The sequence below is a fragment of the Rhynchophorus ferrugineus genome, unplaced genomic scaffold (genome assembly GCF_030347505.1).
Source record: "Rhynchophorus ferrugineus isolate W39M unplaced genomic scaffold, kcgeb_rfMv2 rfM1, whole genome shotgun sequence".
In the NCBI taxonomy this organism is placed as follows: Eukaryota; Metazoa; Arthropoda; class Insecta; order Coleoptera; family Curculionidae; genus Rhynchophorus; species Rhynchophorus ferrugineus.
The window spans coordinates 92,621,758-92,635,559 of record NW_027472580.1 but is presented as its reverse complement, the minus strand read 5'-3'; the positions used below and the strand labels follow the sequence as shown (position 1 = coordinate 92,635,559).

The window sequence follows — 13,802 nt, the reverse complement described above, 5'->3', positions numbered from 1 at the left end:
ACCTTTAAAGACCCCGATACAAATACGGGGTCACAGGTACGTCTCTAAGAGACAACTTACACTACTCTTAGTGTTCCAGTCTAAAAAAAGTCCGCACGTTACTCAATACCCCGTGGTTTATGAGGAACATGAACATTCACCTCGGATCAGGCATCCCCTTCGTCAAAAGTTTCACAAATATGCTCAGTATAAGGTTCTCCCTTGGCGCCATAGAACACGAAAACAGCTCAAATGTTGTACCCCAGGATCTCTGTCGCGTGTAAAACACTTCACTATTCTGAATCCAAAGCGTCATCAGCAAAGTACCTTTTAGTTCTAGCTGGTCAATCTGAAATAAGAAAAAAAATCGCCTTTTTTGGATGGGTAGGGATTTGATCAAGTTGTTGAAGTGTCGGAGAGGTCATTTTAAGTAAAGATCAGTAATACGCTCTCCAGTCTTAAATCAGTCAAAGCAGAAGTTCCCCAAGGATCCCCATTAGTCCCTACATTATTCAACCTCGTTATGTCAGACACTCCAATGAAGAGAGATATTGAAACCGTCTAATACACGGATGACAGATCTATCTTCACCAGTTCTCCTTCTGTAGATGCCACTCAGAGAACTTGAAATTCAATTAGATTCTACAGTTCTTGGGGTTGCCAGCTCTTCGTTATCGTGTTCTAGTTGGCGCTGCTGGCACCCCGCCCGTGTTCAACATCTGGGATTATATTTCTGGGTATTTTGTAGACCGTTATTCCACTATGTAATGCCTCACAGGCCGGCCGTAATGCCGACATGCCCCAAGGTCGCTACACCTCTAAATTGAGTCTCTTCTTTTTCCGGGTTTCATCCAGTAGCTGTGTCGTATCACTCAAATAACACTCACACAGAGTGTTTTGTTTTTATCCAATAACGTTAGTGATTCACGATCTGACCTACTCGTACTATCTTCCTATTCTAACGAGACATTGCATTGTATCAATGTATTAGAAACATATTACGGAACATCAACAATGACAGTTACACTTTTTTGAAATCGTTGAATGGTGCTAATATTAAACTTGCTAGAAGTACCGCTTAGTTGGGTTCCTTATGACCAATTAAGTAACAGTTTTGATTTGTACTGCAATAACTTGTTATATAATGATACCTTGGGTTTGCGCCCGATACATTAAATATATTTGACATAGTTTTATATTTTCCTTCTGCAAGTTTGTGCTTCTTCCAAATTAGGGGTAGAAAAATTAGGTCTATCTGGGGGAGTCCACAATTATTGATATTCTTTGGCGGTTATATTCTTCTACGTGGGTACGTGCTTACATGGCAGATTTTGTTTCAATTGCTTCGAGTTCTAAGGTGTAAATGTTTCATACAATGTTATCTGGTTGCATCCCAATATGAGGAAGAAACTTGTCCCATCGATAGATGGTTCCAATAATCATTAATGAAGTATTTAAAAATTAATGTATGACTGCTGTTCTGTTTTACTTGTATTTATAGTCAAGTAAGACGAGTAAGGGATTAATACATCGGTATATATTTTCCAAATTAATATAAAACTAACGTGCGTGTTGTCCAGTAGCTGTATTGCTTCCAGCTTGCTGTGATTTAGCAAAATTATTTCATATTTTAAGGTGAAATTTTGGACCACTTTGTATATGTATCCATTTCGTGCAATTCTTCGTTTGTTACGTAGCGATAAGCATTGTTAACTAGTTGTAGTGAAAGAAGAAAAAATGTTCCAAAAAAGAATATTCTTTGCAATAAATCCGAATTTACAGAACTTAATCAACAATGATCGTTGTTCCATTAAGAAACTCTCAGTTTCTTGTCAATTTTTTTTCCATTATGGACATATTCTTTAACATTTGAGGTAATATCATATCGTATAGTATCCACATTTATAACACTAGCGACTTAAAAATATATCGTCAGATCACCAGGAACCAACGAGTTACAAAAAAAAATTAGCATGTTAGGTGTAATGTATGCGGTTTTTTTGCTATTCCACCGAACAAGAACAAACAATAATCACTAATTGCCGTGCTCATCGTGGGTCGATACCAACCCATGAGATCAACAAAAAAAAATCATGCTAATAATTTCGAATAATGTAAGACATTCTCGTTATTGTCCGCTTGTTGTATGTCGGTTAAAGTTCAATATATCGTGTTAAGGCCAAGTTGAAGTGAAGCTTTGAACGGGAAACAAAAGGACTCATGCATGATGGATACAATGCGAGCATTAGGCGAATGATACCGTCATTGATTGGGTTAATGGGTTATTCGTTATGATGTATCGAATTGCTTTTAATAGCTCCGGATTATAATGTGACTTTTTTGGTCATTTAATTTTTGCCAGGTTTTGTTTGTCTTTCGATCAGATATCGTTTATCCATCTTAATTTAGAACGAGAGCTTTTGCAATAATGGTAAACGGATCTGCATATCTTAATTTTTTATTGTCTTTATATTAAGCGCATAAAAAAGTAATCCATATTTTTAGCCGTTAAATTTGAAACATCATAAATTTATTCACACTGATTTTTAATCAACGTTACAAAGGCGACTTTTTTTTGAATTTTTTGTTATCGATGTTACCTAACCTAATCTAACTGTTATATTCGATTATTTTATTATTTCTCTACATAAAATTATATTTTTAAGGTTTTATTACTGAGTTTTTCAGGGTATATGGACGCCAGTCACCAAAACCAAATCACCGATCTCATCAAGTACTTTCAGAAACATATTGTGATGAAGTTAGCTCCGACATGACCCAATTGAGTTGAGGTTTGAGTTTCAGCGATTTGAAAATTATGATTTTAACGTCAATGATAAAGCAGAGCCTGAACATGCCAAAAATGTCTAGTTAAATGGATTGCATGCATGACTTATTGAACGAAAACTTATCTAAAATTCTCAGAACTATCAAACTCTTTAGCAACTGAATGTATCAATTATTTTCAAACATTTACACGTGATGGAAAAGATGCAATAGTAAGAAAAATTGCTGAAAAGGTCTAGAATTAGGTTAAAAGCAATGAAATTATTACTTACGTAAAATTATAAATTTATTTGATGGTTGCTATAAAGTTATATTTGTTGATGATTTAATAACATATCCATATATAACGTCCATATAAGACAGAAATAAAAAAATCGAATGCTGAAATATTGATTAAAATGGTACAAGAAAACGAAATAAATTGTTCATAATTAAGTCTAAAATTCATATACTTTTAATAAAATTCATACATTTTATTACTTAATCAAATATATATTTATTTGTAGTCTCTTATAATAAGTATAGAAACATAAAAAGTATGTTTAATTACCAAACTATTAGACCCTAACAGTTCTGTTATATCCATCTGGATTGATTATATACATTCATTATTTCTTTTAAACCTTGTCTAATTATATTAATTAATGATTTGGTTCTGAAAAAGAAGTTAAACAAGTCAATAATTTCTATTCTTCTCGGCAGCAAGAGTGCATTAAGATTTTACTTAAAATGTGGAAAATTATTAATATGCATTGAAAATCAATAGAATGATACTCTAGATGTGCAACTCTCTAACAACTATTGCCCAAGAACTTTTACCGATATGGTTACAAGCTGAGACTTTTAATTATACGTTTTATTTGGTTTATAGAGATTAAGGATTTCAATGACATTGATTTATACTCATGAAAATAATTTCAAACTGCGAAGCGTCTTAAAAATATATTAAAACTTTTATTATGAGATTGAGGGACAACAATATAGCTTGAGACTTTTGAAAGAATTTAGGCATGTTCCAAGTGGATTAGGACACTTGTAATATTTAAAGTTTATTACGGTTACCCCCAAACTAATTGAAGTTTAATTATTGGCATATAATGTTCTCTTCTTGTTGATAGATCATATTTATTATTCCTTCTCCTTTACAAATAGAATAACGGATTTAAGTGGCCTGTAGACCTTTTTTTTATTAATTTATCACAACTTCAACAATCTGCCCGTGGGCAATAAGTATTATTATATGTTTACCGTTATACAATATAACTATACTGATATGTAGAATTCGGCTATCTTCTCTGATGTGCCCTTCTAGCAGACTTCCCATTTCCATCAAGTGTTTATTTTACAAGATGTTAATTCGGTCCGTACTTCTCTGTGGATCTAATGTCGACTTTTTCTACTTCTCAAGTTTTCCAAAATAAGCTCCTCAGGAGAATATTGAACGCTTCATGGTTTGTCAGAAATAATCAAATTCATAGGGAAACTGGCACTCCAGATATCAAGCACTTCATATCTCAATCATTCCACTAACAACAACTCAGCTCAAGTTCTTCTGAAAACGCGCTTGTTCGCGAGCTGGTCGACATGCTAGGAGCTTAGCACCGCATCATCACTAACCTCCTTCTTTTCAAGCTGAAACGACCTCATCCGTGGCTGCAGTCATAACTTTTGCCTCATACGACAGTATCCAGTCGTGTGTTAACTCAAGTTCCCACATCAATAGAGTCGCCGGGTCCTCGTACCCAATAAAGACTGCCCAATCAGCGGGTGCCATATCCCCATATTTAATGCACTATCGTATATAACTGCCTAGTTTTAGTGCAGAATAAAAAAAGTGGAAACATTGTACTGTTCAAATGGAATTTTGTGTAATCGTGTTTAATCAATCTATCAAGTTTTCCCGACACAAATATACGGAAGCCACATTTTTAACTATAAATATTTGAGGTACCAGATGGTATAGGTCAGATACTTTCTGGAATTTCTTATAAATCACTCCTTTAATAATAATCTGTTGAAATATGTGGACATATATAAGATTATCATTATTTATCTTATTTTAATGTTATTCCGATAAATTATCGATGCAGGTATGTTAATGAACGCTCTTGTTTCTTGTTGATGTCGATTTCGTTATATAACGGACCCGAAATATTAGCATATAAATCAAATTTATGGAAATAGTCACTAAATAGAATTTAAAGAAAATAATTTATTTTAACACAACCGATCGCGTAACCGGCCTTAATGATAAAACAATTGAAACTAACCGGTCGCCGATGCGAGATGAAGCCGTTAGGGGGCGTCGTTGTCGCGCCGTTCAATTCTCATCCGAGAAACGCTCCGCGCAATCTGAAATGATAATGGAATACCATTAAAGCTGCGTCGTGTCCATGCCATAAATCATGGCTCTAATTGGCGGTACCAGATCCGCGGGTCGTTCCTCTCCGTACCGTACCCGTGTACTTTTCTAAACGCTACAAATACGGCGATATAAAATCCGTACTCGTAAACGATTGATTGGCGATCGTTTGCCCAGAAACTAACCGTTTTGTTTTCAGTCCTTTTATCGTTGTCGTTGGGCCGTAAATCGTCCATCTGTCGAGCGAACATGATGATCTTGTGATAGTTTCAACCCCGGCCGTAACAAACGCGCTTGTCGCTGTTGTTTCGGAACGTGGTATACAGGGATGGGAAAAATTGTGATATTTTGGTGAACGACACCTTTACATTTATTTTTAATCGACCCCACAAAAGGAGGTGGTTTTATGTTCGACTGTATATATTTTTTTAATGTTCGCCGATTTCTCCATCAATTACGGACGGATTTTCAAAATTCTTTTTTTATTCGAAAGAGTGCACTTCCGAAGTGGTCTCATTCGAACCAAGTCAGGATCTATTGGGGGGAAATCTAAGGAAAACCTCAAATTTCAAAGACACCTACAAAGTTATCATATATTTTTATCTAAAGTAATCAGATATTTTTGTATAATGTTATTACTGAAATGATGTGACTAAAAATCGGCTCAAGTAGTTCAGTGTAAAAGCAATTCAGTTTGCTTTTTAAGCACTAACTAATATGAGAGGTCGTAGAAATATTGCAGGTAACTGTTTCTATGGTGTAACGGTTATAACGTTAAGCTCAGCTGCGGAGGTCGTAGGTTCGATTTCCAGTGGAAGTAGTATTTTTTTTTTCTAGTTTGGTTGGAACACTGGTCTAATGACCTAGATTAGGTAGCGGATACCGGCGCTTGAAGCGTTTCTTATTTCCAATCATTTTTTCTTTATTCCTATTTTTCTATTATTTACTTAGCCTACCCTTTGTAATACTTATAAAATAACTGCCTCGATAAATTATAGTTAATATATAATACTAAAAGGAGAAAAATAAAATATTTTTAACAAAATATTGAACAGACTTCAAAAAAATAAATAATGAACTCACTAAAAAGTAACAAATAATCAAATTTAGATTTTTAACACAAAAGAAACGTTTTAAAATAAAATATGTATATAATAGTCGTAATAACTAAATAAAAATAAACAAAAACCTTATCTACTATATACACACAATTAATTTTTTGTTCTAGTTTGGTTGGAACAATGGTGAAATGACCTAGATTAGGTAGCAGACACCGGGGCCTGAAGCGTTCCTTATTTTCAATCATTTTTTCTTTATTCCTATTTTTCTCTTCTTTACTTGGCCTACCCATTGTAATACTTAATAAAATAAGTGCCTCGATAAGTTATAGTAAATATATTAAAAGGAGAAAAGTAAAATATTTTTAACACAAAAGAAACGTTTTAAAATAAAATATGTATATAATAGTCGTTGTAATAACTAAATCAAAATAAACAAAAAGGTTATCTACTATATACACACAATTTAACCAATGGGATACTCCCTTGTGGGGGGACATTGACTTATCCCAGAAATTAGAAATATCAAAAGGATTAAACTCGACTCATTCTGTTCTGATGATTCTGAAAGAGATAAGAACACAAATATACACGGTTTTGGACCTGAACAACCAAAAGCTCTTTATAATGTAAATTGGGGGCCGAATCCAATCAAGGGCTGGTTTTTTTTTAATTGGTTCTAGTTTTCGAAATATACAATAAACTCATTATTTTAGTATTTTTGAACATTAAGAGCCATTTATTAAATTACATCACAATAAGTGTCAGCCTATCAGCTATTTTCAAATATTATAAATTAAATGCTTTTCTTCCCTAATGAAATCGCTTTCATTGTTTGTTGGTATTGCCAAAAATAACTGGAATAATTTTACAAGAACTGTCAAAAAAGAGCTTCATGTTAACAATATTTTTTTTTATATTATGTTACGTCTAAACTACTTCCCTAGCATTTGAAAAATGACCTAACTCAAACCAGTGAAATAGTATGAAGTATTTTCTTTCTGTAATCCTGTAAACCTGTGATATCCAAGGCTTTCGAGAAGCTATACATCAACAGGCTCAAAGTAATCAAACAAGAAAGAAAGATTATTCCAAAGCATCGGTTTGGTTTCCGTAACAAACACGTAGAAATAGAGCAAGTTCACAGATTGATCAATCAAATAAATAAAAACTTAATAAAAATTATTTGTCTGCATTCCTAGATATATCTCAAGCTTTTGATAAGTTAGGGCATATTGGACTTCATGTTAAATTGGAAAATCTTCTGCCCCACCCAGACTTTCAAGTAATAAAATCGTATCACACAGACAGACATTTTATTGTGAAACTGGGCAATGAATATACTGAACTATATGCAATATATTCAGGTATTCCGCAGGGCAGTGTCGTTGACCCATTGTTATATCTCCTGTATACAACTGACGTACCGACCTCAAACACCAGTACACTGGCAACATATAGTGACTATAGCATGATTTTATCATTTCAACAAAATTTATTTATTATAGAAAACATGGCGTATCAAAGCAAATGAGACAGAATATAACATTGACTGAGTAAATGAATCTATCTTTATATATAGAATATTCCATGGACTGTTGCCTCTTAAACGCGATATAAAATGGCTTTATTGATAACGCATTATTAGAGATATGGGAACTTAAACCACCTGTGAGAAAAAACCGAAATTCTTTTTCCACGAATTTATATTTTATTGTTAAATAAGCATGTTTTTGAATGTTGATATAGTACGACAAATTCAGTGTCATTTTTCTAGAAGAAGCTCCGAACTAAACAAGACAAAAATAATATAAACCGATGGTTTAATATATTTTTAAGAACTTTAGCTATAATTTTACGTGTATTCTTTTATTTTTTTTCAGTACGTAATGGTTATTCCTGTGTTCCCGTTGCTTTAGCTGAAGGGCTTGATATCAAACTGAACGCTGCCGTTCGAAAAGTGGAATACAACAACCAGGGTGTTGAAGTGACCGTTTACAACCCCCGGAACCCCCAAAACACCAACACATATCACGGTATGTTATCAATCTCCTGATATTATTTCCATTTATTATAGTTTAATATGATTTTTTAGCTGATGTAGTTTTGTGTACACTGCCACTGGGGGTACTAAAACTGAGCGCCACACCATCTAGTGGACAATTGAACACCGTTCAGTTCTCGCCACCTCTCCCCGACTGGAAAACATCCGCCATCCAGCGACTGGGTTTCGGGAACCTGAACAAAGTGGTTCTCTGTTTCGAGAGGATCTTCTGGAATCCTCAGGCGAATTTGTTCGGTCACGTTGGTAGCACTACAGCCAGTCGAGGTGAACTCTTCTTGTTTTGGAATCTCTACAAAGCCCCCGTGCTGCTCGCGTTGGTAGCAGGAGAAGCCGCAGCTATCATGGAGAACGTCACTGATGACGTTATTGTTGGCAGGTAATGAATAACTTTCTCATCTTTTCTATAATTACAGTTAATTAATATCAGGTTTGCGATGTCTTTAATGTTTAAATTTAAAAAATCACAGTTTTTTCAAAATAAATTTTATTCTGGCGATTGCTGTGCTGGCCTAGGGAAATGTTTGATGTTATTGTATTACTCCTCAAACGAAATGAAGCATCTCATTATTGAGGATGTCGAGATATGCATTCACAGCAATCCGGTGATATGAAAATGTTTTTATCGAAACAATTTTACTCAAGTGAGTATTGAATTCTCTTTGTCGGTCTCAGTCTGTTAATTTTGGGTTTCGCTTACCATTCCTCTTCATTGATAATGTTTTACCATGTTTGTTGTATGCTGTCATTATCATCGCCCGTGAAATATCTGAAAAAGTCTGAGAGATCACATATTTTACCGATTTATAAGACTTGGCATGTAAAGTGACATTACATAGGGTTCTCATTATTTTCACGGAAGTAGTGTTGCCAACAGGCAACAAGATATACTATTTTGCATGGTCTATGCTTGTGCATATTTTATATAGTATATAAACAATACAGTGAAACTTTTATATAATATTTCTTAGAATAAATTAATCTTAATTTGGGATCGCTTAACTCTCAAGTTTAAAAGTTAATGTTAACTTGCTAAGTAATACAATAGCATTGCATGTACTAATGGTAAATTTATCTGTATGTGGAATCAATAGTTTTTTAACGCCTTGTCCATAATCTAAACCTTTAAAGTTTAGCATCATAATTAAAACATTTTTATGGTTCAGAGTTCAAATAAAAATATAAAAAAAATTTGACACCAAAACCCCATGTTACCTCAGAATAAGAAATTTAAATTTTTCGAAGAGTAAGGCACAGCGGAGCTGTGGATTCAGCAATGGAATTTGCTTATTGTCATTAAAAGCTCGACCAAAAGCTTGAAAGCAGTTTTATTACATATCAAAAAGAAATTTACAATTCTTTCAGTCGCTTACGGTACTATATATTTTCTAAAATAGTGATTACTCATTCTCCTGGATATAAATGCAAATTTTTTCATGCCATATATATTTTATGACTGCGATAAATCTATTGAAATTCCATTCTCTAATATTCATTCCTAGGTTTCGTTATTATATATGTTCTCTTACCACTGTTGCGCGTTGGCGTGTTGGTGAAAACTACAACAATAATGTAATATTGGAACCGAAGATAAAAGAGTCCGGATGTTCTATTGGTCTCCCATTTTTAGCTTTTATAGCATTTATAAGAATTTTTGAAATTACTCTCAAGCAACATATGGAACCTAGAGTTTGTCTAGATTTCGAACAAAGCAGTTGATAGTTGCTTTGTAGGCTTCAAAAAGCTTTTTACATGCAGCTTGTATAATATATATATATATATATATATATATATATATATATATATATATATATATATATATATATATATATATAGACTTTCTAGACGACATCTTTGTTGAGTCTTCTACGAAATAGTTAGTAGTTCTAGTCTTTTTTTCGCTGTATTTTTAAAAATGCCCTAACTAAAAGACCTTTCTATATCTACGATAACTTATATTATTTTCTATATTTTTCTTCAGATTCTTATATATTTTTCTTTATATTATTTTTCATATATATTGTTTTTACAATAGAAATTGTTTTGAATGCTTTCTAAAAAACGTGGATTAGTTTTCACGCATATATGCATCTATATTCACGACCAATGCAAATAAATCGACTGCACCTCGTATCCACAAATACAGGTAACTTTCCGACCAATTTGTTCGGCTAATAGATAGAGAATTTACGACGATATTAGACGATTCTAATTCGAAACAATCATCGAGGAGCCACGAATCAGAATTTTAATTGTTGCCTTTCGGATACCGGCCGGATTAAAAGCACGAATTTATGATCGGCGTCCAACTGTTGAATCTAATAAATATCACGCCGATTAACTTGTCGCTTGTTGGTTTTCGGTTATTATTTAGGAGCGAAATTAATGATTTTTTTCTTCTTTGGCGAAAAGAAGATATCACCGATGGGATTATTGGTTGTGAGACTTCGATCGAGACGAATTCATTATGAAAATGTCTGAAATCTGAATAAAAATATGACCGGCGTGTTATGCTGTCTTCAGTATAAGAGGAAAGCTCCATTTTTTATTCTTTCTTGAGTGTTGGTGAAGCGAGATATATTCATTTGTTTTTTGCGCATTTTTTTGCAAATGCAAATTGTTTAATATTTGTTAATAAAACAGTCATGTTTAATTTTTTTGAATAATAAAACTAGTGATCGTCCTGTGGTCGAAATTCAACCACTATTTATTAAGGTAATCATATTTCTCGCATAACAGAATAAAGGGAATAATTTAAAAGTGATGTGTTACTACTTGGGGAATCCGTTTATAATCAATAAAATAACTACTGATTTTTTAAAACTTAGGTCTATACTGTAATAGTTTAAATAGTTGATACAAAGTTCAAAGAATAAAAGACCATATAGTCACATATCTTGTCATATTAATCGTTAAACACCTTAATATTTCTCAAGGCTTTATTGTAGATAATTCATAATTAAAAAAAAAAACTTGGGTGACAAATCGGAGCTTTACGGAGGTGATTGTTTCAGCCGACGCGTGAAAGCTTGCGTTATCATGATGAAGAATGATCCTTCGTTGCTGCTTCTTTTTCCCCAAATTCCTCAAAGCACTTCTGGTGATGGTTGTATATCATTCAGAATTCACAGTTCTACATTGTTATAGCGGCATGGTTGTCACCTGAATACATGATATGTCTGCTTTTTTTTTGATGAACTGCGATATCTGGCCATTTATTTGCATCAATTGGCTCTTGTAGTTTGAACATTTTTAATGCTTTGTCAAATTATGCGGGATCCAACGTGAGCACATCCTTTTCGGACTTAAATGTTCATTCAATATACCAGGGGATGACTCAGATTTGCTCTTAATTTACATGACGCAAAAAGGCAGTGAAATGTGTTGTGCCAACGTTTCATAGTGGTCAAGGATGGAGCTTTATCCTCAAAGTCGACGTATTTTTTTTCAACGGCACAACAGGATGAAAATGTTAACTTAATTTTTTTACTGAGACAAAATATTCAAGTCACTGCAAACAACATAAATTGTGCTCAAGTGACAAAACGTTATGAAGAAAGCTATGATCATAGAGATCAAATTTTCATACAGTAACATCAGCTGGAATCTCAACAAGTCTGTGCTTTCAAGATAAGCTTCAATTCTGACAATCACTGCTTCATATGAACCAAACCTCATTGCATTGAGCATTCTTTTGAGGTCCAATAATCACTTATTATTTATTTATTACTATTGTTCTCTTGTAAATTGCATCATTATATACAGACAGGATGAGTCAATACATCAGTATGTATTTCCTAAATTAAAATTAAATTAGACTACCTAAACTAAAGTTAATAGTAATACTTATACACTATACAAGTTCGTGTGATTTGATATGATGAAATCTTCTGATATCCTGCGCTTTGTCCAGTAATTTATCTCATTAACGTTGCTGTAATTCAGTAATCTTATTTCATATTTTAGGATGAAATCTTGGATAATCATGTACATCCATTCAATCGTTAATTTATCGAAGAACTTATTACAAAATATATATTTACAGATGCATTGCTGTTTTACGTGGAATATTTGGTCAATCTGGAGTGCCACAACCCAAAGAAACAGTTGTGACTCGGTGGAGGGCTGATCCATGGTCTCGTGGCTCCTACAGCTTCGTCGCCGTTGGATCTTCGGGTTCCGATTACGACCTACTAGCTAGTCCAGTCCTCCCTCCCACACCCCAAGGCGTCTCCACCACATCCGGGCCTGCTAGGGTATTCTTCGCTGGCGAACACACTATCCGGAACTATCCGGCTACTGTTCATGGAGCTTTCCTCAGTGGTCTTCGTGAAGCGAGTCGAATCGCCGACCAGATCATCGGAAATCCATGTCAACCTCAGCCAGCTGATGATAAAAACTAGTTTTATCCGTTATGTGTTCTTTTATTTTTAATTATTATCACAGTTAATTTTCAGTATTTCCCCTTTTAGGTTATAAAATTAAATTAGTTTCATGTATTTCGCTTCGTGTGCTATTCATTTTAATATCAATAAATAGTATTGAGTTTTTAATAGTTTTTTTTATATTTACTTATCACTACATAGTATAAAACAAAGTCGCCTTTTCTGTCCCTATATCCCTATGTGCGCTTAAATCTTTAAAACTACGCAACGGATTTTGATGCGGTTTTTTTCAATAGATAGAGTAATTCAAGAGGAAGGTTTATATGTATAATACATACATAATATACTAAGGCAACATTGCTAATTTTAGAGGTTTCTAACGTGATGTCGTAAATTAACCTATTTTTTAGGCTTATTTAGCAATTAGCAAAAACGCTGCCTAACCCTACGAGTTAGATCAAATTAATGTACTACAGTATTGTACACCATAAAAAGGTCTACAAAAAAGTCCGCGATGGTATATGTTTATCTTTTAGGGATACCCACATTAACCATTTTTATTTCTTTACTTTTTATGTGAGAAAATGGGTTATTTACGAAGCTATTTTAAGCAATACGGCATTAATCCTTATCGAATTAAGTACCTTAAATACAGTGTGCAATTAATATAGATCAATATGGTTCCTTACAGCATGTAAATTAAACAAATATTTTCGGAGATATTATAAATTTAAAATTTGCGTTTAAAAATGTGTAATATAATAAAAATTGTATGAATTTAGATATTCCAAAGATAGCAGGAAATCTTCATAGTAAGTATAGGGGAAGAGGAATTGTTTTACTCCAAATTTAATGCGTGCAGGCCAAGGGCAGTAATGAATGAACCAAAAATACTGGATCGATTTTAATCATGTTTTCATTGAGTGACATAGGCATATATATTTTATGCCCGTGCAAAGTCGGAGCGGGCCGCTATGTTTTTATATACAACGTTCATATTTTTTCTGTAGTGTATTTAATTTAGTATCAGCATTGCACCCGTGCGAAGCCGGGGCGGGTCGCTAATATATATATATATATATATATATATATATATATATATATATATATATATATACATATATATATATATTAATTATAACTAAACTGAATGGTGACGCTGGTCGGCC

At 33.5% G+C, this 13,802-nt stretch overlaps 1 protein-coding gene across 1 annotated transcript in view; it reads left to right on the top strand.

Annotated features, from left to right (window-relative positions):
• Su(var)3-3 (lysine-specific histone demethylase Su(var)3-3) overlaps positions 1-12,801 on the top strand; it is a 543,194-nt gene extending 530,393 nt beyond the window's left edge. The window contains exons 9-11 of the mRNA XM_076397583.1: positions 8,070-8,222; positions 8,282-8,627; positions 12,294-12,801. Coding sequence (XP_076253698.1) covers positions 8,070-8,222; positions 8,282-8,627; positions 12,294-12,651 — 857 coding nt within the window. The 3' untranslated portion in view covers positions 12,652-12,801. The remainder of the gene's footprint in view (positions 1-8,069; positions 8,223-8,281; positions 8,628-12,293) is intronic.
• The last annotated feature ends 1,001 nt before the right edge of the window (positions 12,802-13,802 follow it).